Genomic DNA, 26,322 nt, shown 5'->3' with positions numbered 1-26,322 from the left:
ATCTCATTAAGATGTCAAATTTTATAATAAAAAACCATTATTAGTGTTAACATATTGAATCTAATTGTTTCAACTAATAGTTTAGCAATATAATAACAAATCGTAACTTGTCATTTTCTGATCACAAGCAGTCGTCAGAGTTTTTAGTCTTATGTCGTTTTGAATTGTCGAGATAGAGAAGTACAACGTTAAACGAAGATAATAATCGTGATAATTAATAATAATAATAATCATAATAATTAGAATTATTAGAATTAATTAATTATAATTCTTTGTTAATAACAAAGATTGTTATTTACATATTATTATAAATAGTAACTATAAACGATAATAAATAATAATAAATTGTAATAAAAAAATATTAACAAATAATAACAAAATTGTAATAATAACCAAATAACAATAATTAACAATAATAAATTGTAATAAGAAATATTATCAAACTTGTAATAATAAACAAATAACAATAATAAACAACAATAAATTGTAACAATAAATATTAGCAAATAATAACAAATTGTAATAATAAATAGATAGATATAACAACTTTAATTGTAACAAAATTAAACAATTATAATTAACAAATAACAAATTATAATAAATTATAAACAATTAATAACAAAATTATAAAATAACATATGAGTAATAAGGAATGGACACGTGCGATCTAATAGTGAGTCACCACAAGTGTTCCTGCAACAATGGATTTCTAGAAATGCATGGCTTAGCGAACGATCTCAAAAATACATGGCTTTGCGAACAATTTCTAAAATATATGGACAAATTTTGGTATAAGAAGGACCAGACCATCAACAGCAATTCAGTCTAAAAATTTCATCTTAAACGAGTGGTTCTCTACGTCACAGTTTGTTCAACTAAGGTAATTTTTTGTTTATTTACCAAACCCCGTATTGTTTGTGGTAATTCTTCGCGAGTTCGTTATAACCTCAAAAATTGTCTTTAATTAAAAAAAAAGCTGTTACTAGAAAATGAAATTTTATTAAAAGATCAAGGTTGATTGAAGAATAGAATTATTGGTGGTTTGGGTTTGTTCAAACTTGATTGATCACGTGCAGCCGTTCCATTTAATTATGTATAATGTTAAGGCGGAACTCGCAAAATCGATGGACCTTGAGACAAATTGTTTGAGAACTCAATATTACCGTAATGATTGCACTTTTAGGATAAGAATATTGCTGATGACACTTATTAATATCACACACATATACAATATATATGTATACATTGTACGCTATTATTATCCACTGCAATTACTGTAAGTTCGAGTAATTACTAATAACTATAGCAATTCTTCATGTACAATCCCCTTTACAATTTAATTTATCAGACTTGTTATATTTAATTATAGGAAATTAATAATGTACACCCAGATGTATCCGGTATGACGGAATTTTAAAAAGTCGTTGTCAACTCTATATTCCTAGTTCGTGACATAAAGAATTTTTATTCCTATGTCATGATGAACGATCATCTATCAAAATGTTGTGAATACTTCACGAACTAACAACATTTTTATAGATGTGCCACGACTTTTTAAAACACCGTCAAACCGAAAGGAAAGCGGCGTATATCAAAATAAAAAAAATGCGTTTTACAAATCGCAAGCAATTAACTTTTTGAAAGAGTATCAAGTAGTAAAAATACCTTTTAACATTCGGTGCAAAAGGACGGTATTCCTTGCTGAATTATACGATATCCTAGCTTGCTGTGCATGGCATGTTGGACCTCGAAGAGAATTCTGTGTCCTAGAATTGGAAGTCCTATTAGGAATTGCTGATGCTGCTGCTCTATATCTTCCTTGTAACCAATATCGATAACCCAATCCTCCCCCGGAACACACCAGGAACATGATTATCACTAAGAGCCTAAAAATTAATAAAATCTCTATTAAATTTTGCAACAATTAATTACTTATTAAATTGTCTTTCAAACTTTGCAAACTTATTTCTGTTATAACAGAAACAAAGTTTTCAAACTTTGAAAGACTTATGTGGTGAGATCAAAGAGAGTACGAGTTAGAAAAGGATAGTTAATGTTTCTGTCCTTTTTTATCTCATTCGCAGGCTGGCGCATGCGCTATACAACTCAGGGATGGCACTATCAAACATTTCGCCCGTGACGACTTGGAAAATAAATAAAATATGAAAATATCACTTATCGAAAACTAATTTAATAGAAAACAGAATTTATCATAATAATACTTACCAGTAATACCATAGATGGTACATTTGGAAACCGGGAGACACACAGCAACCGAAGTTACAGCAATATTCAGTTCTCGGGCATCTGAAACATTATTTTGTAAATATAAAATAAATCTTAAGCAAAAATTCTTTTGCAAAAATACTTTTCACAAGAAAAATAATTTTAAAAATTACACTTTATAGTAAGATTTTCTACTTACACATAGTACTTCGTTTCTCCCTGTAATTCAAAGGCACAGTATTTTGCTTCAGCCTGAAAAAAAACATCGTAATTATAACAATAAAATTTTCAAAATTATTAATTTAATTAATGAAAATAACAATGAAAATGACAATCCTAAATGTTAAGACTAACAAACCGTAAACAAACCCCGATTATAAACATTACATCTTCTTGATTGTAATTAAATAATTATTAATTTTCGAAATTGAAAATTAAGAAGATGCTATTTTTAAAAATAGAAAAATCGTATTTTAAGTTAATAAAAAAAAATTATATTTGAATAATAAAATTTGCAAAAAAAAAAACACGCAAGGTCGTAGTATAAATGCATCACACAGGGAATGTCACCTACATAAACTAAACATTCTGAAATTCCGGCGAAAATCGCGAGTTTCCATTTTATGTCTCTTGGCATTTTCATCACAAAATTTCTTCACACACTTTTCTAATCATAGATGATACACTTTTACGATATGTTTTGCCATAACAGCCATTTCTTCGAGAACTGTCATGTGCACAGCGTTTATTGATTATCAAACTTTGGGAACCCGACTAGATGATGACGTCAAACGATTAAGATGGCTGCGCCAATATGAAGGATAAACCCGCATATTTACCGTAAATCTTGCTTGAAATAAATGAGGAGTTGGCATTTCAAGCCAAATATCCAATCTCTTTCGATTAATATGGAGAATTTCTTTTATCACTTTCTTTTACATGAACAATTATTCTTTCATTGAGATTTTTTATTCATTTCAAAATTGCGTCTGCCGTAGCAGACGAGGGGTGTTTACGAGATTCTCGCCCTAGGGCGCCCCAAGGCGACCAAAGGTTCTCAAAGTCACTTTTATTATTCTTTATTTATATGAAAACAAACGATAATAAAAGTGACTTTGAGAACCTTTGGTCGCCTCGGGGCGCCCTAGGGCGAGCATCTCGTAAACACCCGAGAAGTCTTCTACTGAATCATTTTGCCAATTGGCGCCAATTTTGAATAGTTATTAATCTTTTTTATTTTCTTTATTTCTTCACTGTTGATTCTTTTTTTGTTTTCATAACTTTTAAGTTTCATGCTGTTTTTCATTTTCTTTTGTATTTTTCTCTTAAATTTGTTAAGTTACAAAATAAAAATAAATTCGATGGTGAAAATGTTAGATTCAGATTAGAACCAATCAGAATGTAACTTAAGCTTTACTTCAACTTTATCTCTATGCGAGATGTTCTGCATTAGTTTCCATTACTGTAAGTAACCAATCAAATTCCTTCATTTAGGCGAAAATTTGTTCTGATAAATAGAGAACCAATCAAATTTAGGTATTTTCTTCATATAATATAGGTTAAGAACCAATCAAATTGCGACAATTTGTCCAGATTGGTAAAGAACCTATCAAATTCGTCTACTCTCTCTGGGTTTTGTCCAGTTTTGTTATGAACAACCAATCAAATTGTATACTTCATCTAAACTGTCACTATAAATCACTTATTGGTCAGAAAAAAGCGCGCTTATTTAAAATGCTTTAATATATTTAAATGTAAAATAAAATTTTTTAAATATTGAAATTCTAAATAATTTTTATTTACGAACTTTTTTAATATATATTAAACATTAATAATAATTAGTAACAATTACTATTTTATTTTATACCATTCAAGAAAAATGTTTATTTTAAACTAAATGTTTATTTTAAACTAAAAAAATTTCACATATTTTTTTAAATTTAGAAATGTAAATATTGTAAATAATAAGTAGGATGTAAATTTAAGTAAATTATAATTTTTTTTAACTTATAAAACAAAATTTTAACTCAACTATTTTAGAAATGTGATCACTCACCACGTGGTATCTGGAAGTAGTGTTTTGAAATTTTCGAGAATTTAAGTTGGGTAATATAACCAAGGAAGTTACGGTAATTTAATTTTTTCAAGAGAATTTAAGTTTATTTATTTAAATAATGTATATATTTATTATTTTTATTAATTATTAATATAAATACATATATTTTAAAACAATTACGATCATTACTTTTATCTAAAAGAATTCTTTACTTTATATCTGTAAATAAAAAAAGTAAACTCATATATTTTTTATCTTATAAATTTAATGTCATTTACATTTATAAAATAATATGCTACACTCTTTGGTTTTGTCATTTTTTAAATCTTTAAACAACTACAAAATAAAATCACAACGCCGGACCATCGCATTTACGAAAATAATGAAAAAAGTGAGGTTATGTTTAATGCTATTAAATTCTCAGAATCGCTGGTTATATTCCCGGAAATATAACGGATTTAGAACTTTAGAACACTATCAAGAAGATTGTTTTTACCGACAGACTCTGACCTTACTTACAATTTCCTTCCTTTTCCTATTCTAAATAAGTTAATAATTAATAAAAATAAGAAGTTATTCATTCTATCTGTTGCAAATGATAATTATTTTATTCTTAAAATTTCGTATTTATTCAAGTTGTTCTTTAAATTACGAAACTTGACGAATAATGTGAATGTAAAATCACTTTAAAGAATAAGGTTATGTTTATTTTTGCGGTAAATAAATTTTTGGAATGGGCCTAAATTTTAATGAATTAAAAGTGTAAAATAAAATGATCAGTGATATTGAAATAAGATTTTTTTAGTGTGTAAATATAAGAGATTTTATTTCCTTTTTTTGTTATCGTCTCGTACGAACTTAACATTTAAGTTAAAAAATGGCAAGAGTCGTGAATTTTTTTAAAACAGTGAGAAATAATTGGAAAAAGTCATTTGTGGGAGCAGCAGCAATTTCCTATGGTGTTAATTATGGAATAGATTCATACGAGTAAGTACTTTTATTTTTTTTTTTTAAATTTTAATTTAAACATATTTCAAAGCCTAACCTAAAAATTTGATTTTTAATTTTCAGTACCCAGAATATGATGAGAGAATTTTGCGAGGAAGCCGTAAAATATGGGGACGTACCAATAGCGCCAAAAGTTCAACCAACACACATGACGGTTATTTTAAATCCTGTTGCAAAAAAGAGGTAAGAAAGTTGTTTTTAGATTTTTCAAATTAATTTCAAATCTTAACATTTTCAACAGTTTCAAAGTTATGTTAACGATTACAATATTAACTTTAGTCTCTATTTCTGAATTCCAAAGGAAGGCAAAAAAGTTATTCGAAAAATATTGCGAACCCTTGTTGCATTTGGCTGGAATTGCCGTAACGGTCATTCAAACGGAATCGGAAAATCAAGCGAGAACACTTGTGGCGAATTTAAATACACGAACTGATGGTATTATTGTTGCCGGTGGAGATGGAACTTTATCGGATGTTGTCACCGGATTAATGAGAAAATATCAGGGAAATGCCGGTTATGTTAAACAATGTCCAGTTGCAATTTTACCACTAGGCATGACAAATAGAGTCGCTGATTCGTTATTAAATCGAGATGACGAGTATTCGGAAGCTCGTGCCTTGGCTGAAGCAACAATGGCAATTGTCAGGGGAAATACAAAGTTATTGGACGTTGTTGAGGTCACTACTTTAGAGGTAATTCCTAAGAAATACTTTTCTTCATTCTTTCCCCTTTCTTCATTAGTCACTGAAGAAAAGTGTCTTTTTTCCAGAATGATCCCGAAAATCCGATGAAACCAGTTTATGCAGTCGGTGCCATTGAATGGGGAGCCTGGAAAGATGCAAACTCTAGAGTTGACAAATATTGGTATTTCGGTCCTTTACGAAAGTAAGTTCATTTATGTTTCTTCTTTTTCGATTTTATAACCTTTATAACCTATCGGTGTTTTTTAAAACTAATAGGTTATGAAGGTTTTAAAAAAACCAAAAGGTAAAAAGGAGAAACATAAAATAAGGGAGCTAATATCGTACCGATATTAAAATTCCAGATACGTTACTTATATTTTTAACGGACACAAAGAGGATCTAAATTGGAAATGCGTCGCTACCATTCGATATTCAGATCCTTGCGAAGGTTGTTCGCGTTGCTATCAAGAACAAAATTCCCCTATCGAGACATCCTCAAAAAGATGGTGGCACGCTTTTGTCCCTCGACAAAAAACCTCCCATTCTGGTAATATTTCACATCTATTTAATTTTCCTTTCTTTATCATTAAATATACAAAAATCTATTTCCAACAGAACACAGTCACATCGATTACAGTAAAGTCGACAACGAAAATTGTGGTATCTTCAAAGAAGTTCCAATTTCAACCACAGACTTTTTTTTATCAACAAAGAATGTTCGTCGAAAAAATGAAGACACTGGAGTTAAAGTGGAACTCGGTCCAAAATCAGTGAATTACACGGATTTTGTTTCCGAAGGTTGGAGGCGAATTAGCGGCAAAAAACAAGAACCACAAAAAATTCTCAACGCCAAAGACATTGAAATTCATCCAGAGAAGGATGAATCCTTCGTGAGTATTACTATATCAATTTTTATTTTACTTTTCATCCTCAATTTTTTATGCGAAAATTTACACTTTTACAGGAGGACAAGAGTCGAATGTTCTACATCGATAATGAAGAATTTGAATTAAAGGCTGTTAAAATTCGACTATTATCACGTTCTGTTAAAATGTTTTGTCCGCAAAATGGAAGTTGATAAATAAATTTAATTTCAAGTAAGTAATTTTTATTTTCTTCAGTTTCGACGAACTGTCACTGAAAAACATGTGTCTAGTAAAAAAAATTGAAATGCAGTGAAAGTCAAATCAAAATCAAATCAATTTACGTAATCGAATCCCGCATGGATTTGGGAAAAAGTGCTAAAACTGCGAATTTAAAATTCCAACGTTATATAAAAACTTTATTTTTCGTTATAAAAATTTTTCACATAAAATATAATTTATTTTCGTTTACTTAGTGAAACAATTTTCAAGTTCTCTTTTTTTCATTTTTTTTTTTTATACTTGATTTGTTTGCATTTGAATTTTGAGTATTTCAGGCGCTCTGCAGGCTCTGCTTTCTAAATGGCACACAACAAACAATCATCATTCACTCGAAGACAAAAAACTAAAAATACATTTTTGTCATGATTTCTTTTCAAGTTTTTCTTACAAAAATACAAAATTTATAACTTATGACAGTAGTTGATAAAAAAACATTAAAGATACGAAGTCTTTCTACAAGTATTAACGAGACAATTTTTAGTCTAGTTTGTCGTTTAATTTAAAAAAGAAAAAAATACTGCTTAGTTGTCAAAGGCAAACAAAATTATTGCTTTCTCATTTTTTTAACGGGTGTTGTATCGTCTTTGTTTTGAATTGTTCTTTCGCATTCTTTATTTGTTGATGAGCGGAAAAAATTGAGTAACGGTCCCGCTGGACTTCGTGGTGTTCGACGTAATTCTGTTGATTTCGATCGACTCGAGCGTCTAGCGGGTGTTACTTGTGCCTTTGGACTCGTTTTTTCAGCGGAACCTTTCGCTCTTTGCTCCTTTTCTTTGCGAATTTTTGTCAGCCAATCGAGATTCTCTTTGTATTTGCGGGGCGACGATTCATTTAAATGGGGCGCTGTGCCGTCGATAACGAAATTCGGTAGATTCGACGTTGGCGAGAATGGCATTTCACAAATGTCCGCTTGTCGCGATGTACTCGGTGCGGGTTCATCGGGTTCTAATTTTAAATCTGTGTTTTTATTGTCCGGACTGAATAGGCGGCGAGCGCCTCGTGTCTCTAAATGAATTCGCTTTGCGGTCGATTCACAATTTTCTAAAATTGGCGACAGGACGATTTTACTGCCCGTTGCTGATGACATTTCGGTGTAATTTCGTTTCTGTGAGTTGCTGGGTTTATTTTCTTGTGATGAGTCACAGCTGAGAACGCGGTCCTCCGAGGTTCCTAATTCAAACATAAATTGTTCAATCTTACGGAAATTAATTTCTTTAGGGTTTAAATTAAATTTACATACCACGACCGTTTATCGACGACGGGGTTTTATCGTGATTAGATAATCGTCGTTTTCGAGTTGTTGGCGTTCTTTGCATGAAAATTGCAGAAGCCGGAACTGCTTCCGCCTGACCATGAAGATCGTGCCTCTGATCGTCCTCCCGATTTTCGTAGCCGACTCTCCAAATTCTGTGGCAACCATCGTCGGAGCAAGTCACAATCTAAAAGAATAATTAAATTTAATTCTTCTGATTGAAATTAATTCTAATAATGAAAAAATACCTTTGTTTCGCCAACACTACACCAGTCGATGCAAGTCACTTCGGCTGCGTGTCCAGTCAGGCGAACCAAAGGACTCCCGTGTTTAGATGTTCGCCAAAGGTATGCGTACGTGTCGCTCGAGCCACTCAATAAATATTTGCCATCCGGACTGAGGCAGATTTTCACGAAAAATGATTTGTTCTCGTAACCAAAATATTCAGCGGCTAAAAAACCAATGATTCAATAAAGTTGCACTTTATAATTGATCCTAAGATAATTTACCTAAATGCGGTCCTGGTGGCATGTGGACTAACTAGAAAATCCCATTAATAACAAAAAGACCCTCGTCTTATGCCACCACGACCCTTGCTGGATCTAGTTATTGTTCTTAGAACTATTAGATGGATCCATTATTAAGTGGAGCAACTCACTTGGTTCCGGATTATAAGACGAGATATTGTAAGTATAAATCGTATTATCCTGACAACTGGCATAAAGTTTCACTCTCGAGGGACAAATCTTTAATGATGTGAATCCATTCAAAACACTGCCACCAGTATATTTTAAAATATGCTTCGCAACAGGATCCTTTTTATGAACTGTATAATTTTTCCTCAAGTCCCACACTTTTATCAATCTGTAACATTAAATTCCAAAAATTAGATTACTGTAATTCAAGTAAAAGGAAAATAAAATAATTACCCATCGGCTGCAGAGCACGATATAAGAGAGGAATCATCCTGAAAAGCGAGACCAGTAATACTTTGTGTTCGCGATGCGGGTGTAAAAGATTTCCGACCCTTCGATGTACCAGAACCCGTTGCATGTGCATTCATAATTGAATTATCTGGTTTTGCATTTGTACTGTGATTTGCCCTAATATCCCAAATCATGATAACTCCATCTCGTGCTCCGGTTGCAAAAACCGCTGTAAAAGTAATTTTTTGCTTAATTGGAAATCTTTTTTTTTTTCGAAATAAAATAAGAAACTTACCATTATCGTCAGTTCTGAAAACAACATTTTTTACACTACGCGTATGTCCTAGAAATGTTTGAATTAATTTAAAATCCGAGGTGGAAACGTCCCATAGTCGTGCCGAATGATCGCCGGACGTTGTCACTAGTTTCAATTCATTTGGCATCCATGCCAAATCAAAAATTGCATTTCGATGGGCCTGAAAAGAAAATAGCTTAAAGTAAAGTAACTTAAAGGTATACTTAATGTAAAGTACTGAAAGTACTTAAAAGTATTCTATAAATAAAATACCCCAAAGCCCTGTAATTGTTCGTGTGGTCGGCCTTTTTGTGTCGTATCTTGAAGGGCAATATTCCCATCGTCATTGGCAAGAGCCAAAAAGTGCTCGTAACCATTAACGGGGCAAAATTGCGAGGCACAAATTGGTGGTTCGGCACTAAAATCACGTGAATCTGGATTTGGCGTTACTCCACGATACACATCGTCACTATAACACTTGAGACGCTGTAAAGCTACATCATAATATGATGATTTCTCTGCAAAATAAACATTTAGTTCCGATTTTTATCTTCATTATACAGATTTTTAACGAATTTATATACAGAAACTTAGTCATTGAAGAATAATTATTCCTCAGCGAAATAGTGCCGGATAATCTTAAATCTATTCTTTAGTAGTACAAAGTTATTAAAAAATGTTATATACGTTCAATAATCAGTTTTTAACCCCAATTTGAACTGCTTTTTTAAATTTATTTTTCCGCAAAGTTTTCTTTTATGAGAGTTGAATTGAGATTTTTATTTCAATGATTATCAGAGACGAAAATTTTGGATATTTAATTTACTTTCGTGGTAAAAAAAACATTATTTCCTTTATTAAAAATAGAGTAATTTAAAAATTATAATATACAAAAGGGTAGGGTCATAACCTCAAAAATCCGGCACTATGTCGATAGGTAAGTAAATGGAGACATGCAATATAAAAATGAAAATGTTTTCTTACCCAAGCCCAATTGTCTTCTTACAATCGAGCTTAGAACGCTCATTGTCATCACTACATTTACTAAAACGTAAAAATTTTTAATAAAAAAACGTAATTTGTTTCTATTTGTTTACATCACAGTTTACGCGGGAATTATTCCAGTCACGAATGTCAGTGCGGGGAATGTAGAATTTCAGTTACTTAAAGGTGCGTTCAGACCTCTCTGCGACTCTGCCTGGATCTGGACAAGAGGAGCGACAAGTTCTATCAGGTATATTACCTGGTTTCATACCGGTAATTTACCATGTAATTTACCTCAAAAATTTCAAACGCAATGCATTTTTTTTGGTGGGGGATAAAATACCGTAAAATACCAGTTTTAGACATGTAAAATACCCATGTAATTTACGTCAAAAACTCCAAGTTACGCGTAACTTCGCAACCCTGAAAGGAACCTATTAGACAAAGTCATTTGCCCATTTGCCAATTGATGAGAGTGTTGATAGTTTCGTCGGTAGATGCCGGCAAGATTCACCAGGGTTGGGAATGTAATGTACTTGTTAAATGTGAATTTGGCTTAATTCGAGAGACATGTGTCAGTGTGAATCATACTTTAAAAACACCAACGCATGCTCATTAAAAAAATAAATTCTTTTATCCAATCAAGATCTTTAATCATCATTTTTCTTTTGTGATGTTTTCTTGTATACACAATTCTTTTTATAATTAAACAATCAAAAAAATGTCGATTTAGAAAACTAGTTAAAACGAATGTTTTTTAGTGTTATTTATAGAATTTTATCAGCATGTGGAAGTGCCACAAATGTGGAAAACCCGTTTACTTTGGTTAGTATATTCGCATTTTTATCATTTTTCTTCATTTCTAAAATTATTTTGATAAATTCACCATTACATTCAATGCATTCAATTGATTTCCAACTCTAATTTATTACCATTTTATTATATCTATAGTATTGTTTATTAATTTTGCGAACAAGAATATTAGAAGAAATCAGGTCAATGCACTGTTTTCGAGGTTATGTTTGTTTTGACATTTCGGAAATGTCAAAATCATGAAAATTTCTATTAAATAAATATAATGTATATTTGCCCTTCGAATTTTTTTCTCAACATATTAACTGTATGTCTGCATTTTTTTTTAAATTGTAAATTATATTATTGATTGTAATAAATAGAAGAATTTATTTTGATGGGTTTTAATATAATTATATACAAAAATAAATTTTCAGCTGAACGCAAACAATCATTGGGTTATGATTGGCATCCGGAGTGTTTACGATGTGAGGAATGTGGTAAGCGATTAAATCCCGGACAGCATGCTGAGGTAATTAATTTAAATATAGAAATATGTGTTTTGAAAATGTAGTTTGTTTTTAATTGTCCTTGACGAATTTTCCAACTTTTATTGCAGCACAAAGGTGTTCCGTACTGCCATGTTCCTTGTTATGGAGCACTTTTTGGACCACAATTATTTGGTCATGGTACAAGAGTTGAATCTCATACTAGTTTCGGAAAAAAAGAACTTCGCTCAACGTTGCCGAGGTATTTATTTTTGTCTCTAAAATTTTACAGGGAAAAGTCAGGGATTTTTAGTAAAAAAAAACTTGGAAAAAATTGATTTTTTAAAATTCATAGGAAAACTCTGAATTTTAATGTTTTTTTGGTTTGCCTCGTAAACTATAAAATTACCACGAATTTTAATACAAAACCTTCCATTTTTTGTATTTTTGTCAATAATTTCTTTTTCAAGAACTATCATAAAATTATTATTTAGAAATTATTTAATGACTAATTTGACTTAAATGTTTCAAAATTAATTGAATTTTACAAGAATTGCGTTAACAATTTTCAGAAATAGATCAACTTCAAAAGGTTTTAATTTTAAATTTTATAAAATTTCAATTTTGAATGAATTTAATTAGAAAGAACTTAGATTTTTGGAAAATTTTAATAATTCACATTCTTCTGAAATTTTAAATTAGTTACATTTTTTAATATATATTTAATTAATTATTAAAAATACTACATTTATAGAAGAATTTTAGTTAAAAATACTTTTAAAAAATTGAATTTTGGAAAAGTTACAAATAATTGCAGAAATTCAATTATTTTCAAAAGTAATAAAATACTTTGCAAAAATTTTTTACTTTTATAAATAATTAAATTCTTCTCAGGAATTCAATTATTTTTTAAAATGTTAATAAAATTCTTTGCAACTATTCAATTATTTTCATAAATAATAAAATTCAAATTTCAATTATTTATCATACAATTTTACAGAAATTTTTCAAAAAATGTAATTTCGCTTCTTCGAAAAAATCAATTATTTACAAAAATATTAGAATTTTTTACAACAATTCAATTATTTGCAAATATTTTAATAAAATTGTTCGTAAGAAATCAATTATTTTAAATAAAATTTTAATTAAATTTTTTTGGAAATAATTCAATTATTCTTTTAGATTTTAATAAAATTCTTCCCAAGAATTCAATTATTTACATAAATATTTCATAGAAAGAATTCATTTATTAAAGATAAATAACAAAATTATTCCCGAAAATTAAATTATTTTGAGGCATTTTAATAAAATTCTTTGCGAAAATTCAATTATTTTCATAAATACAAATATTAATCATAAGAATAAAATTATTTTTAAGAATAAATGAAATTCTTTTCATAAATTCAATTATTTTCAAAAATTAAAAAAAAATTCTCGTCATGATTTCAATTATCTTTATAAAATTCTTCGCTGAAATACAATTATTTAAAAAAAATTTAATAAAATTCAACGTAAACATTTAATTATTTTTATAAATAATAAAAATTTCCCAGGATTTCAATTATTTACAAATTTTTTTATAAATGTTTTCGCAATAATTCAATTATTTTTATAAATAAATAAATCTATTCTCAGGAATTTAATTATTTTCATAAATATAATATAACTCATCGTAGAATTTTAATTATTTTTTATACAATTTTAATCGAATTTCTCGAAAAATGTAATTATTCTTAAAAACTTCATGAAAATTCGTCAAAAGAATTCTATTATTTAAAAATTTGTTGATACAAATTCAATTCAGAATTCAGTTTCAACAAACATTCAATTATTCAATAAATTATTTATTTGTATTTTATTTGTATTTAAGTAATTGAATTCTAGTAGAATTTTCTATGAAAAATTGATTTAAAAATGAATTTCCGAATAATTGATTAAATGAAAATAATTGAATTCTTGCAACGAAATTTATTACATTTTTCTTAAATAATTGAATTCTTTTGTGAAATTTTACTACTTGTAGAAATAATTGACTTCTTGCGAAGGATTTTTGTAAATAATTAAATTTATTTTGAAAAATTTTATGGTAATTTTAATTATTATAAAACATGAATTTGAATATTTTGAAGAATTTGAATTCCTATTGGAAAATAATAAGGGAAAGTTATTTAAAATATTTTTTTCGAATTTGTATCTAAAAAAACTACCAAAATATGTATTTAACATCTTAATTTACAATTTTGTTTGTTCATTTTATTAGGTCACATTTGGAGTCGAAACTAAAAGTTTTCAATCAATATTACGAGGGGAAAAGTGGAGGAATTCGAAGTCGAGAGGTGTGGAAATTATTTAAAAATAAATACGATTCTTTTGTAAATTATTAATTAGAATAAAAAAGTAAATATTTAAATTTTATTCAATAGGTGAATGGACGATTAATTTTGGAAGGCGCATTGAGAATTTATTGGGGCGTTCGCGGTGTAATTCACTTAAAGGAAGATGATGATCAACGAACGGTTGTTACTGCCAGACATAGAAATTCTTGCAGACGAAGTGTTACTGACGTTTGTATTTCCAATTTTTACTTCTAATTAATAATTAATTACAGAACGTTTATTGATATAATAATTTATTTATTGCCTGGAATTAGGAGGTCGATAAAGGTGAAATAATCGACACAACAAAGAATTCGCCAACAGTTGAAAATCACATAGAAAGTGAAACCGAATCAGTTCCCCCGTCTCCCGATCATTTAAAAAGTTTAACTCTACCAATGAAATTGGAAGTTAAAACTTCAAATTGGGACGAGCTCGACGAACTTCTCCAGGTATTATATAAAAATTGTCTAAGAACTTTTTTCTCTGTATTTAAAAAAGAAGAATTACATTTTAATTCGAATACGGAAATTAAATAAAATCAATCTAAATTTAATTCAAAATTAAGTTTAAACTAAATTTAGAATGAAAATTAAATTTAAACTAAATTTAGATTGAAAATGAAATAAAATTTTTGTACTGAAATATATTTTTAGGTTGAACGCAAAGTCGAGGAGGGAAATAAACTTTATCAAACAATGCCAGAAAGTTTACCGTCAATAAGTTCACATTCCAGTAATGAATTAACACCGCCGCAATCGTTGAAAAATGGTTCGATAACGAATAGTCCAAATAATAATAAAATTGGAAAGGGAAGTGAGAGTAGTGTGAGTAGTACACCAACGCACAGTGTCGACAGTTCTTCCAGTAATGATACTCCAATTTATCATGGAACACCAAATAAAAATGGCACACTACGACGAGTCGAGTACTTTGATAGTTTAGAGAAAAGTATAGCGAGTAATCGATCGATTGAGAGTGATGAAAGTTGGATTGAGAAGGGATTAAATCGATCGATGTCTGGACCCGATTGTTTACAAAGGCATCGCAATGACAGTGATAATGATTCAGTGAATTCATTGCAGTTTCGTGACGATGATAATATGACAATGTCCACTGACAGTGGATTAGAGGTTCGATTTTCTTTTCAATTCATTCTAATATATTCAATACTATTTCGCACTCATCTACTAAAACCTATTTACTACTTTTTTTGCGATATGATACTATTTGGGTACATTTTTTAGATTTCAGCAACTAAAAGCTCCTATTTCTGTTTTTTTTTAATTTTCGCTACTTTAAATTCGCTAATACTAGAAATCAAAAAACTGTTCGAAAAAATTATTATCAAATTCTTTAAAACTATTCAATTATTTTCAAAACATATTCGAAATTCAATTATTATCAAAAAACATACAAAAATCAATTATTTTCAATATATTTTCATAAAATTTCGCGAAAGAATACAATTATTTAAAAAATATTGATAAACTTCATCCAAAATTCAATTATTTTCATAAATAATAAAATTTACACTGGAATTCAATTAATTTAGAATAGCATTTTCAAAAAAATCAATTATTTAACAAAATTTTTATACAATTCTTCACAATAATTCAATTACTTTCACTAATAATAAAATTTTTCATGGACATTCAATTTTTTTTCAAAAAATTTTTGTCATAAAATTCTAAACATGAATTCAATTATTTTCATAAATAATAAAACTCGTCGAAGAATTTCAATTATTTTTAATACTATTCTTAAAAATTTAATTTCAATTTCACGAAAAAAACAATTATTTAAAAAAATGTTTTTTTAAATTCTTTGGAAGAATTCAAGTATTTTGAAAAATATTCCAATTTTTAACAGAAATTCAATTATTTTCAAATATTTTAATAAAATTGGTTTTTTAAATTTTTGCTAATTTTCCATAATTTTAGATTTTTTACTAAAGGTTGGAGACTATTAAATAAGTAAAGTATTTTTGAAGAGCACAAAAATAATGAAGCTAAATCCCATAAAAGAGAGAAAAAAATGTTGAATTTTAAGAAATTCGGATTTTTTAATTTTTGATAATTTTCGATAATTTTAGATTTTTTACCAAAGAGTCGAGACTATTAAATAAGTTAAGTATTTTCCAAAAGCACAAAAATAATAAAGCTAAATGCCACAAAAAAGGAGAAAAAATGTTGAATTTTAAGAAATTCGGATTTTTGAATTTTTGATAATTTTCGATAATTTTAGATTTTTTACCAAAGAGTCGAGACTATTAAATAAGTAAAGTATTTTCCTAAAGCACAAAAATAATAAAGCTAAATGCCATAAAAAAGGAGAGAAAATGTTGAATTTTAAGAAATTCGGATTTTTGAATTTTTGATAATTTTCGATAATTTTAGATTTTTTACCAAAGAGTCGAGACTATTAAATAAGTAAAGTATTTTCCAAAAGCACAAAAATAATAAAGCTAAATGCCACAAAAAAGGAGAAAAAATGTTGAATATTAAGAAATTCGGATTTTTGAATTTTTGATAATTTTCGATAATTTTAGATTTTTTACCAAAGGTTGGAGACTATTAAATAAGTAAAGTATTTTTGAAGAGCACAAAAATAATAAAGCTAAATCCCATAAAAGAGAGAAAAAAATGTTGAATTTTAAGAAATTCGGATTTTTGAGTTTTTGATAATTTTCTATAATTTTAGATTTTTTACCAAAGAGTCGAGACTATTAAATAAGTAAAGTTTTTTCCAAAAGCACAAAAATAATAAAGCTAAATGCTATAAAAAAAGGAGAGAAAATGTTGAATTTTAAGAAATTCGGATTTTTGAATTTTTGATAATTTTCGATAATTTTAGATTTTTTACCAAAGAGTCGAGACTATTAAATTAGTAAAGTATTTTCCAAAAGCACAAAAATAATAAAGCTAAATGCCACAAAAAAGGAGAAAAAATGTTGAATTTTAAGAAATTCGGATTTTTGAATTTTTGATAATTTTCGATAATTTTAGATTTTTTACCAAAGAGTCGAGACTATTAAATAAGTAAATTATTTTCCAAAAGCACAAAAATATTGAAGCTAAATCTCATAAAAGAGAGGAAAAAGTGTTGAATTTTAAGAAATTCGGATTTTTGAATTTTTGATAATTTTCTATAATTTTAGATTTTTTACCAAAGAGTCGCGACTATTAAATAAGTAAAGTATTTTCCAAAAGCACAAAAATAATAAAGCTAAATGCCACGAAAAAGAAGAAAAAATGTTGAATTTTAAGAAATTCGGATTTTTGAATTTTTGATAATTTTCGATAATTTTAGATTTTTTACCAAAGAGTCGAGACTATTAAATAAGTAAAGTATTTTCCAAAAGCACAAAAATATTGAAGCTAAATCCCATAAAAGAGAGGAAAAAGTGTTGAATTTTAAGAAATTCGGATTTTTGAATTTTTGATAATTTTCGATAATTTTAGATTTTTTACCAAAGAGTCGAGACTATTAAATAAGTAAAGTATTTTCCAAAAGCACAAAAATAATAAAGCTAAATGCCACGAAAAAGGAGAAAAAATGTTGAATTTTAAGAAATTCGGATTTTTGAATTTTTGATAATTTTCGATAATTTTAGATTTTTTACCAAAGAGTCGAGACTATTAAATAAGTAAAGTATTTTCCAAAAGCACAAAAATAATAAAGCTAAATGCCACAAAAAAGGAGAAAAAATGTTGAATATTAAGAAATTCGGATTTTTGAATTTTTGATAATTTTCGATAATTTTAGATTTTTTACCAAAGGTTGGAGACTATTAAATAAGTAAAGTATTTTTGAAGAGCACAAAAATAATAAAGCTAAATCCCATAAAAGAGAGAAAAAAATGTTGAATTTTAAGAAATTCGGATTTTTGAGTTTTTGATAATTTTCTATAATTTTAGATTTTTTACCAAAGAGTCGAGACTATTAAATAAGTAAAGTTTTTTCCAAAAGCACAAAAATAATAAAGCTAAATGCTATAAAAAAAGGAGAGAAAATGTTGAATTTTAAGAAATTCGGATTTTTGAATTTTTGATAATTTTCGATAATTTTAGATTTTTTACCAAAGAGTCGAGACTATTAAATAAGTAAATTATTTTCCAAAAGCACAAAAATATTGAAGCTAAATCTCATAAAAGAGAGGAAAAAGTGTTGAATTTTAAGAAATTCGAATTTTTGAATTTTTGATAATTTTCTATAATTTTAGATTTTTTACCAAAGAGTCGAGACTATTAAATTAGTAAAGTATTTTCCAAAAGCACAAAAATAATAAAGCTAAATGCCACAAAAAAGGAGAAAAAATGTTGAATTTTAAGAAATTCGGATTTTTGAATTTTTGATAATTTTCGATAATTTTAGATTTTTTACCAAAGAGTCGAGACTATTAAATAAGTAAATTATTTTCCAAAAGCACAAAAATATTGAAGCTAAATCTCATAAAAGAGAGGAAAAAGTGTTGAATTTTAAGAAATTCGGATTTTTGAATTTTTGATAATTTTCTATAATTTTAGATTTTTTACCAAAGAGTCGCGACTATTAAATAAGTAAAGTATTTTCCAAAAGCACAAAAATAATAAAGCTAAATGCCACGAAAAAGAAGAAAAAATGTTGAATTTTAAGAAATTCGGATTTTTGAGTTTTTGATAATTTTCGATAATTTTAGATTTTTTACCAAAGAGTCGAGACTATTAAATAAGTAAAGTATTTTCCAAAAGCACAAAAATATTGAAGCTAAATCCCATAAAAGAGAGGAAAAAGTGTTGAATTTTAAGAAATTCGGATTTTTGAATTTTTGATAATTTTCGATAATTTTAGATTTTTTACCAAAGAGTCGAGACTATTAAATAAGTAAAGTATTTTCCAAAAGCACAAAAATAATAAAGCTAAATGCCATAAAAAAGGAGAGAAAATGTTGAATTTTAAGAAATTCGGATTTTTGAATTTTTGATAATTTTCGATAATTTTAGATTTTTTACCAAAGAGTCGAGACTATTAAATAAGTAAAGTATTTTCCAAAAGCACAAAAATAATAAAGCTAAATGCCACAAAAAAGGAGAAAAAATGTTGAATATTAAGAAATTCGGATTTTTGAATTTTTGATAATTTTCGATAATTTTAGATTTTTTACCAAAGAGTCGAGACTATTAAATAAGTAACGTATTTTCCTAAAGCACAAAAATAATAAAGCTTAATGCCATAAAAAAGGAGAAAAAATGTTGAATTTTAAGAAATTCGGATTTTTGAGTTTTTGATAATTTTCTATAATTTTAGATTTTTTACCAAAGAGTCGAGACTATTAAATAAGTAAAGTTTTTTCCAAAAGCACAAAAATAATAAAGCTAAATGCTATAAAAAAGGAGAGAAAATGTTGAATTTTAAGAAATTCGGATTTTTGAATTTTTGATAATTTTCGATAATTTTAGATTTTTTACCAAAGAGTCGAGACTATTAAATAAGTAAATTATTTTCCAAAAGCACAAAAATATTGAAGCTAAATCTCATAAAAGAGAGGAAAAAGTGTTGAATTTTAAGAAATTCGAATTTTTGAATTTTTGATTATTTTCTATAATTTTAGATTTTTTACCAAAGAGTCGAGACTATTAAATTAGTAAAGTATTTTCCAAAAGCACAAAAATAATAAAGCTAAATGCCACGAAAAAGGAGAAAAAATGTTGAATTTTAAGAAATTCGGATTTTTGAATTTTTGATAATTTTCGATAATTTTAGATTTTTTACCAAAGAGTCGCGACTATTAAATAAGTAAAGTATTTTCAAAAAGCACAAAAATAATAAAGCTAAATGCCACAAAAAAGGAGAAAAAATGTTGAATATTAAGAAATTCGGATTTTTGAATTTTTGATAATTTTCGATAATTTTAGATTTTTTACCAAAGAGTCGAGACTATTAAATAAGTAACGTATTTTCCTAAAGCACAAAAATAATAAAGCTTAATGCCATAAAAAAGGAGAAAAAATGTTGAATTTTAAGAAATTCGGATTTTTGAGTTTTTGATAATTTTCTATAATTTTAGATTTTTTACCAAAGAGTCGAGACTATTAAATAAGTAAAGTTTTTTCCAAAAGCACAAAAATAATAAAGCTAAATGCTATAAAAAAGGAGAAAAAGTGTTGAATTTTAAGAAATTCGGATTTTTGAATTTTTGATAATTTTCGATAATTTTAGATTTTTTTACCAAAGAGTCGAGACTATTAAATAAGTAAAGTATTTTCCTAAAGCACAAAAATATTGAAGCTAAATCCCATAAAAGAGAGGAAAAAGTGTTGAATTTTAAGAAATTCGGATTTTTGAATTTTTGATAATTTTCGATAATTTTAGATTTTTTACCAAAGAGTCGCGACTATTAAATAAGTAAAGTATTTTCAAAAAGCACAAAAATAATAAAGCTAAATGCCACGAAAAAGGAGAAAAAATGTTGAATATTAAGAAATTCGGATTTTTGAATTTTTGATAATTTTCGATAATTTTAGATTTTTTACCAAAGAGTCGAGACTATTAAATAAGTAAAGTATTTTCCAAAAGCACAAAAATAATAAAGCTAAATGCCACAAAAAAGGAGAAAAAATGTTGAATATTAAGAAATTCGGATTTTTGAATTTTTGATAATTTTCGATAATTTTAGATTTTTTACCAAAGAGTCGAGACTATTAAATAAGTAACGTATTTTCCTAAAGCACAAAAATAATAAAGCTTAATGCCATAAAAAAGGAGAAAAAATGTTGAATTTTAAGAAATTCGGATTTTTGAGTTTTTGATAATTTTCTATAATTTTAGATTTTTTACCAAAGAGTCGAGACTATTAAATAAGTAAAGTTTTTTCCAAAAGCACAAAAATAATAAAGCTAAATGCTATAAAAAAGGAGAGAAAATGTTGAATTTTAAGAAATTCGGATTTTTGAATTTTTGATAATTTTCGATAATTTTAGATTTTTTACCAAAGAGTCGAGACTATTAAATAAGTAAATTATTTTCCAAAAGCACAAAAATATTGAAGCTAAATCTCATAAAAGAGAGGAAAAAGTGTTGAATTTTAAGAAATTCGAATTTTTGAATTTTTGATTATTTTCTATAATTTTAGATTTTTTACCAAAGAGTCGAGACTATTAAATTAGTAAAGTATTTTCCAAAAGCACAAAAATAATAAAGCTAAATGCCACGAAAAAGGAGAAAAAATGTTGAATTTTAAGAAATTCGGATTTTTGAATTTTTGATAATTTTCGATAATTTTAGATTTTTTACCAAAGAGTCGCGACTATTAAATAAGTAAAGTATTTTCAAAAAGCACAAAAATAATAAAGCTAAATGCCACGAAAAAGGAGAAAAAATGTTGAATATTAAGAAATTCGGATTTTTGAATTTTTGATAATTTTCGATAATTTTAGATTTTTTACCAAAGAGTCGAGACTATTAAATAAGTAAAGTATTTTCCAAAAGCACAAAAATAATAAAGCTAAATGCCACAAAAAAGGAGAAAAAATGTTGAATATTAAGAAATTCGGATTTTTGAATTTTTGATAATTTTCGATAATTTTAGATTTTTTACCAAAGAGTCGAGACTATTAAATAAGTAACGTATTTTCCTAAAGCACAAAAATAATAAAGCTTAATGCCATAAAAAAGGAGAAAAAATGTTGAATTTTAAGAAATTCGGATTTTTGAGTTTTTGATAATTTTCTATAATTTTAGATTTTTTACCAAAGAGTCGAGACTATTAAATAAGTAAAGTTTTTTCCAAAAGCACAAAAATAATAAAGCTAAATGCTATAAAAAAGGAGAGAAAATGTTGAATTTTAAGAAATTCGGATTTTTGAATTTTTGATAATTTTCGATAATTTTAGATTTTTTACCAAAGAGTCGAGACTATTAAATAAGTAAAGTATTTTCCTAAAGCACAAAAATAATAAAGCTAAATGCCATAAAAAAGGAGAGAAAATGTTGAATATTAAGAAATTCGGATTTTTGAATTTTTGATAATTTTCGATAATTTTAGATTTTTTACCAAAGAGTAGAGACTATTAAATAAGTAAAGTATTTTCCTAAAGCACAAAAATAATAAAGCTTAATGCCATAAAAAAGGAGAAAAAATGTTGAATTTTAAGAAATTCGAATTTTTGAGTTTTTGATAATTTTCTATAATTTTAGATTTTTTACCAAAGAGTCGAGACTATTAAATAAGTAAAGTTTTTTCCAAAAGCACAAAAATAATAAAGCTAAATGCTATAAAAAAGGAGAGAAAATGTTGAATTTTAAGAAATTCGGATTTTTGAATTTTTGATAATTTTCGATAATTTTAGATTTTTTACCAAAGAGTCGAGACTATTAAATAAGTAAATTATTTTCCAAAAGCACAAAAATATTGAAGCTAAATCTCATAAAAGAGAGGAAAAAGTGTTGAATTTTAAGAAATTCGGATTTTTGAATTTTTGATAATTTTCGATAATTTTAGATTTTTTACCAAAGAGTCGAGACTATTAAATTAGTAAAGTATTTTCCAAAAGCACAAAAATAATAAAGCTAAATGCCACGAAAAAGGAGAAAAAATGTTGAATTTTAAGAAATTCGGATTTTTGAATTTTTGATAATTTTCGATAATTTTAGATTTTTTTACCAAAGAGTCGAGACTATTAAATAAGTAAAGTATTTTCCTAAAGCACAAAAATATTGAAGCTAAATCCCATAAAAGAGAGGAAAAAGTGTTGAATTTTAAGAAATTCGGATTTTTGAATTTTTGATAATTTTCGATAATTTTAGATTTTTTACCAAAGAGTCGAGACTATTAAATTAGTAAAGTATTTTCCAAAAGCACAAAAATAATAAAGCTAAATGCCACGAAAAAGGAGAAAAAATGTTGAATTTTAAGAAATTCGGATTTTTGAATTTTTGATAATTTTCGATAATTTTAGATTTTTTACCAAAGAGAAATTCGGATTTTTGAATTTTTGATAATTTTCGATAATTTTAGATTTTTTACCAAAGAGTCGAGACTATTAAATAAGTAAAGTGTTTTGAAAGACCCCAAAAATAATGAAATTAGATTTAAAATTCCACTGGAATTTCGTAAAAATTTGACCTGGAAATCATGGAAAAGGTATGGAATTTTAAATTCGGATTTCTATAGGAATCCTGTAAAATTCTTTGCAATATTCAATTATTTTTATAAATAACAATATTCATCACAAGAATTAATTTATTTTTAAAAGTAACAAAATTTTTCACAGAAATTCAGTGCTTTTTAAAGATTTTAATAAAATTTTTCGCAATAGTTCAATTATTTACATAAATAATAAAATTTTTCTCAGGAGTTCAATTAATTACGAAAATTTTAATAAAATTCTTTGCAACTATTTAATTATTTTCATATAAATAATAAAAATCATCGCAGGATTTTAATTATTTTTAATACAATTATTCAGGAAATGCTTAAAAAATGTAATTATTATTAAAAATTTAATTTCAATTTCTCGAAAAAATCAATTATTTAAAATGTTTTTAAAATTCTTTGGAAGAATTCAATTATTTACAAAAATATTAGAATTATTTACAGGAATTTAATTATTTTGAATTATTTTAATAAAATTGTTCTAAAGAAATCAATTATTTTAAATACAATTTTAATTAAATTTTTTTGAAATAATTCAATTCTATCGATAAATAACAAAATTTTTCCCGAAAATTCAATTATTTTGAGGCTTTTTAATAAAATTCTTCGCAAAAATTCAATTATTTTTATAAATAATAAAATTCATCGTAGATTTCAATTATTTTTAATTTACAAAAATATTAGAATTTTTCACAGGAATTCAATTATATTTTCAAATATTTTAATAAACTTGTTAAAAGGAAATCAATTATTTTGAATACAATATTTTAATTAAATTTTTTTGAAATAATTTAATTATTCTTTTAGATTTTAATAAAATTCTTTCTAATAATTCAATTATTTACATAAATAATTCTTCAAAAGGATTCAATTATTTAAGATAAATAACAAAATTTTTCCCGAAAATTAAATTATTTTGAGGCATTTTAATAAAATTCTTTGCAAAAATTCAATTATTTTCATGAATAATAAAAATGAATTGAATTTCTCAGGAATTCATTTATTTTATTTAGAATTTACATAAAATTAGTCGAAAGAAATGAATTATTTGGAAATTTTTCTAAAATTCTTCACAAGAATTAAATTATTTTTACAAATATTTAAATTCTTTCAAGAATAATAAAATTCGTTGCAGGAATTTAATTTATTAGCAGGACAAAAAAGAAGTTTAATTTTTGATAAAAATTAGGAAAAAGTCAGGAAAAGAAAATATAGAATTTTCGTTTTTATAATTTTGTTTTGTTTTCAGTTGGACGGAGTTGTTCTGCGTCGGAAACAAGGATCAACGGCAATAAGACGTCGACCTGGTGGAAGACGTCAATCGCGTAATCGATTGCGACGACGTTGCTCGATTAATGGACATTTTTATAATCGTGAAACGAGCTTCTTCACTCCGCCACATGGATCACAAATGTCCGTTTGGGTCACTAGTCTCGTAAGCACTCAGGAAGTTATCAATTTAATGCTTGACAAATATAAAGTCGATGCGAAACCTGATAATTTTGCTCTCTTTGTTATTCGTGATAATGGAGGTAAGATTTAATTCTTTCTTTTTTAATTTTTCCCTTTTTTGCTCCTTTACAATATTTTTTTTTCCTTTTATTTTAATTAATATTTTCGACTATAAAATAAAAAAAAAAATACAATTTTTAGAACAACGAAGACTGCGAGAAGATGAATATCCATTGGAAGTAAGAGTCGTTTTGGGACCTCATGAAAATATTGCTCGTCTATTTCTTGTCGATAAACTCTCGACACCTGAAATAAGTTCAGATGTCGCACAATTTTTGAATCTCTCTCTCGCCGAATGTCAAGGAATATTAAAACGTTATCATCATGAGGAGGAAAGACATATATTGCTCCTTAAAGAAAAGTAAGTTCCTTTTTTTTATGAGAATGTAAAATAATCGATATTAATAATCGTTGTATTATTGTAATATTTTCAATTTTAAAATTTCTGAAAATCCTAATTAAATTCATTTGAAGAATTTCTATCAATTTTTTTTTATAATAGAGTTTCTTTAATAATTTTAATTGAAAACTTTGACAATAATTGGATTTTGCGAACAATTTATTTAAGTTTTTAAAATAATCGTGTTTCTTAATAATTGAAATTAAACAATTAAATTATGGAATTTTATTAAAACCTTTAGAAAATAATTAAATTCTTCTCAGAATTTTATTAAAATATAGAAAATAATTTAATTCTTTCGAAAAATTTTATAACGAATTAAGAAAAAAATTGAATTATTTTCTGAAATTTTATTGAAAATAATTGAATTCTTTCGTGAAATTTTATTACAAATTTTAGAAAATAATTGAATTCTTTCGTGAAATTTTATTAAAAGTTTTAGAAAATAATTTAATTCAACTAATATTTCTATTTTTAGATACAAGGAGATGCGTCGAAGAATAAAACAAAGAATGGAAGATCTGAAGGTTCGTTTATAAGAAAAAAATTTCGATTGTCGTTGAACGATACACGGTATGAAATATTTGAATTTTTTTTTTAATATTTAGTTTAAATAATTCAGACTCGAAAATAATTATTTAATTATAATATTATTGAATAATTATTTAATAATCAACTTCTAAATAATGAATTATCAAATAATGGAATTATTAAATATTAACTGAATTATCAGATAATTAAATTACTAGATAACTGAATTGTTAGATAATTCAATTAATAAATAATTCAATTATTTAATTATTCAATTATTTAATACTTTTAATTATCAAATAGTCATTTAATAATTAATTATATTAATATAATTAAATTTCTTCAAAGCAAGAGTGCAATTCAACCTTCAAAGGGTTTTTAAACAATGGCAAATTTTTGTTTATAATAATTTGTTCTCCATTTCTATTAAATTCAAAAATAATTTTTGAATTTATACGTATAATAAATAATTATGAGAGAATTTTATAGAATCTTTTTTTTTGCACAATTTGT

General features: G+C 26.4%; 4 protein-coding genes across 6 annotated transcripts in view; 2 read left to right on the top strand and 2 right to left on the bottom strand.

Moving 5' to 3' along the window:
- The window catches only part of LOC122506554 (growth/differentiation factor 8), a 57,137-nt gene extending 53,895 nt beyond the window's left edge, over positions 1-3,242 (bottom strand). Inside the window, exons 1-4 of one of the 3 annotated variants that reach the window (XM_043618808.1) lie at positions 3,066-3,242; positions 2,426-2,478; positions 2,227-2,307; positions 1,666-1,886 (exon numbers count right to left, since the gene is read on the bottom strand). In XM_043618808.1, the coding sequence (XP_043474743.1) occupies positions 1,666-1,886; positions 2,227-2,307; positions 2,426-2,478; positions 3,066-3,101 (391 nt within the window). In that variant the 5' untranslated portion in view covers positions 3,102-3,242. Of the gene's footprint in view, positions 1-1,665; positions 1,887-2,226; positions 2,308-2,425; positions 2,479-2,800; positions 3,026-3,065 lie in introns of those variants that run through there. The other 2 variants (XM_043618809.1, XM_043618807.1) reach the window with 2 other exon arrangements.
- Positions 3,243-4,766: 1,524 nt separating this feature from the next.
- On the top strand, positions 4,767-7,074 carry LOC122506477 (acylglycerol kinase, mitochondrial). Its single transcript, XM_043618687.1, has 7 exons — positions 4,767-5,269; positions 5,354-5,473; positions 5,592-5,982; positions 6,060-6,175; positions 6,336-6,520; positions 6,589-6,863; positions 6,938-7,074. Exons 1-7 carry the CDS (start codon positions 5,160-5,162, stop codon positions 7,049-7,051), a joined length of 1,311 nt encoding a protein of 436 aa, XP_043474622.1. The 5' UTR covers positions 4,767-5,159; the 3' UTR covers positions 7,052-7,074.
- Positions 7,075-7,241: 167 nt separating this feature from the next.
- On the bottom strand, positions 7,242-10,733 carry LOC122506476 (protein lethal(2)denticleless). The gene is made up of 8 exons (XM_043618686.1): positions 10,576-10,733; positions 9,865-10,109; positions 9,592-9,772; positions 9,300-9,525; positions 9,029-9,234; positions 8,619-8,821; positions 8,359-8,557; positions 7,242-8,288 (listed from the first exon to the last, which is right to left on the bottom strand). Exons 1-8 carry the CDS (start codon positions 10,622-10,624, stop codon positions 7,663-7,665), a joined length of 1,935 nt encoding a protein of 644 aa, XP_043474621.1. The 5' UTR covers positions 10,625-10,733; the 3' UTR covers positions 7,242-7,662.
- Positions 10,734-11,211: 478 nt separating this feature from the next.
- Positions 11,212-25,977, top strand: LOC122506493. Its single transcript, XM_043618709.1, has 10 exons — positions 11,212-11,400; positions 11,805-11,899; positions 11,987-12,117; positions 14,116-14,191; positions 14,279-14,419; positions 14,506-14,682; positions 14,887-15,363; positions 24,616-24,898; positions 25,020-25,239; positions 25,757-25,977. The coding sequence occupies exons 1-10, from the start codon at positions 11,361-11,363 to the stop codon at positions 25,815-25,817; spliced, it is 1,701 nt and encodes a 566-aa protein (XP_043474644.1). The 5' UTR covers positions 11,212-11,360; the 3' UTR covers positions 25,818-25,977.
- Positions 25,978-26,322: the final 345 nt, after the last annotated feature.

The sequence above is a fragment of the Leptopilina heterotoma genome, unplaced genomic scaffold (assembly GCF_015476425.1).
Source record: "Leptopilina heterotoma isolate Lh14 unplaced genomic scaffold, ASM1547642v1 Lhet_42, whole genome shotgun sequence".
Taxonomy (NCBI): domain Eukaryota; kingdom Metazoa; phylum Arthropoda; class Insecta; order Hymenoptera; family Figitidae; genus Leptopilina; species Leptopilina heterotoma.
This window is presented reverse-complemented; position numbering and strand designations above follow the sequence as displayed.

Coding starts and splice junctions, on each gene's coding strand:
- LOC122506477 (XM_043618687.1), top strand. CDS start 5,160: ATGGCAAGAGTCGTGAATTTTTTTAAAACAGTGAGAAATAATTGGAAA. Junction 5,474..5,591: donor AATCCTGTTGCAAAAAAGAG/GTAAGAAAGTTG, acceptor TGAATTCCAAAG/GAAGGCAAAAAAGTTATTCG. Junction 6,176..6,335: donor TATTTCGGTCCTTTACGAAA/GTAAGTTCATTT, acceptor TTAAAATTCCAG/ATACGTTACTTATATTTTTA.
- LOC122506476 (XM_043618686.1), bottom strand. CDS start 10,624: ATGACAATGAGCGTTCTAAGCTCGATTGTAAGAAGACAATTGGGCTTG. Junction 10,110..10,575: donor AAGAAGACAATTGGGCTTGG/GTAAGAAAACAT, acceptor TTTATTTTGCAG/AGAAATCATCATATTATGAT. Junction 8,822..9,028: donor GTCTTATAATCCGGAACCAA/GTGAGTTGCTCC, acceptor TTGGTTTTTTAG/CCGCTGAATATTTTGGTTAC.
- LOC122506493 (XM_043618709.1), top strand. CDS start 11,361: ATGTGGAAGTGCCACAAATGTGGAAAACCCGTTTACTTTG. Junction 14,683..14,886: donor AGCTCGACGAACTTCTCCAG/GTATTATATAAA, acceptor ATATATTTTTAG/GTTGAACGCAAAGTCGAGGA. Junction 15,364..24,615: donor CCACTGACAGTGGATTAGAG/GTTCGATTTTCT, acceptor TTTTGTTTTCAG/TTGGACGGAGTTGTTCTGCG.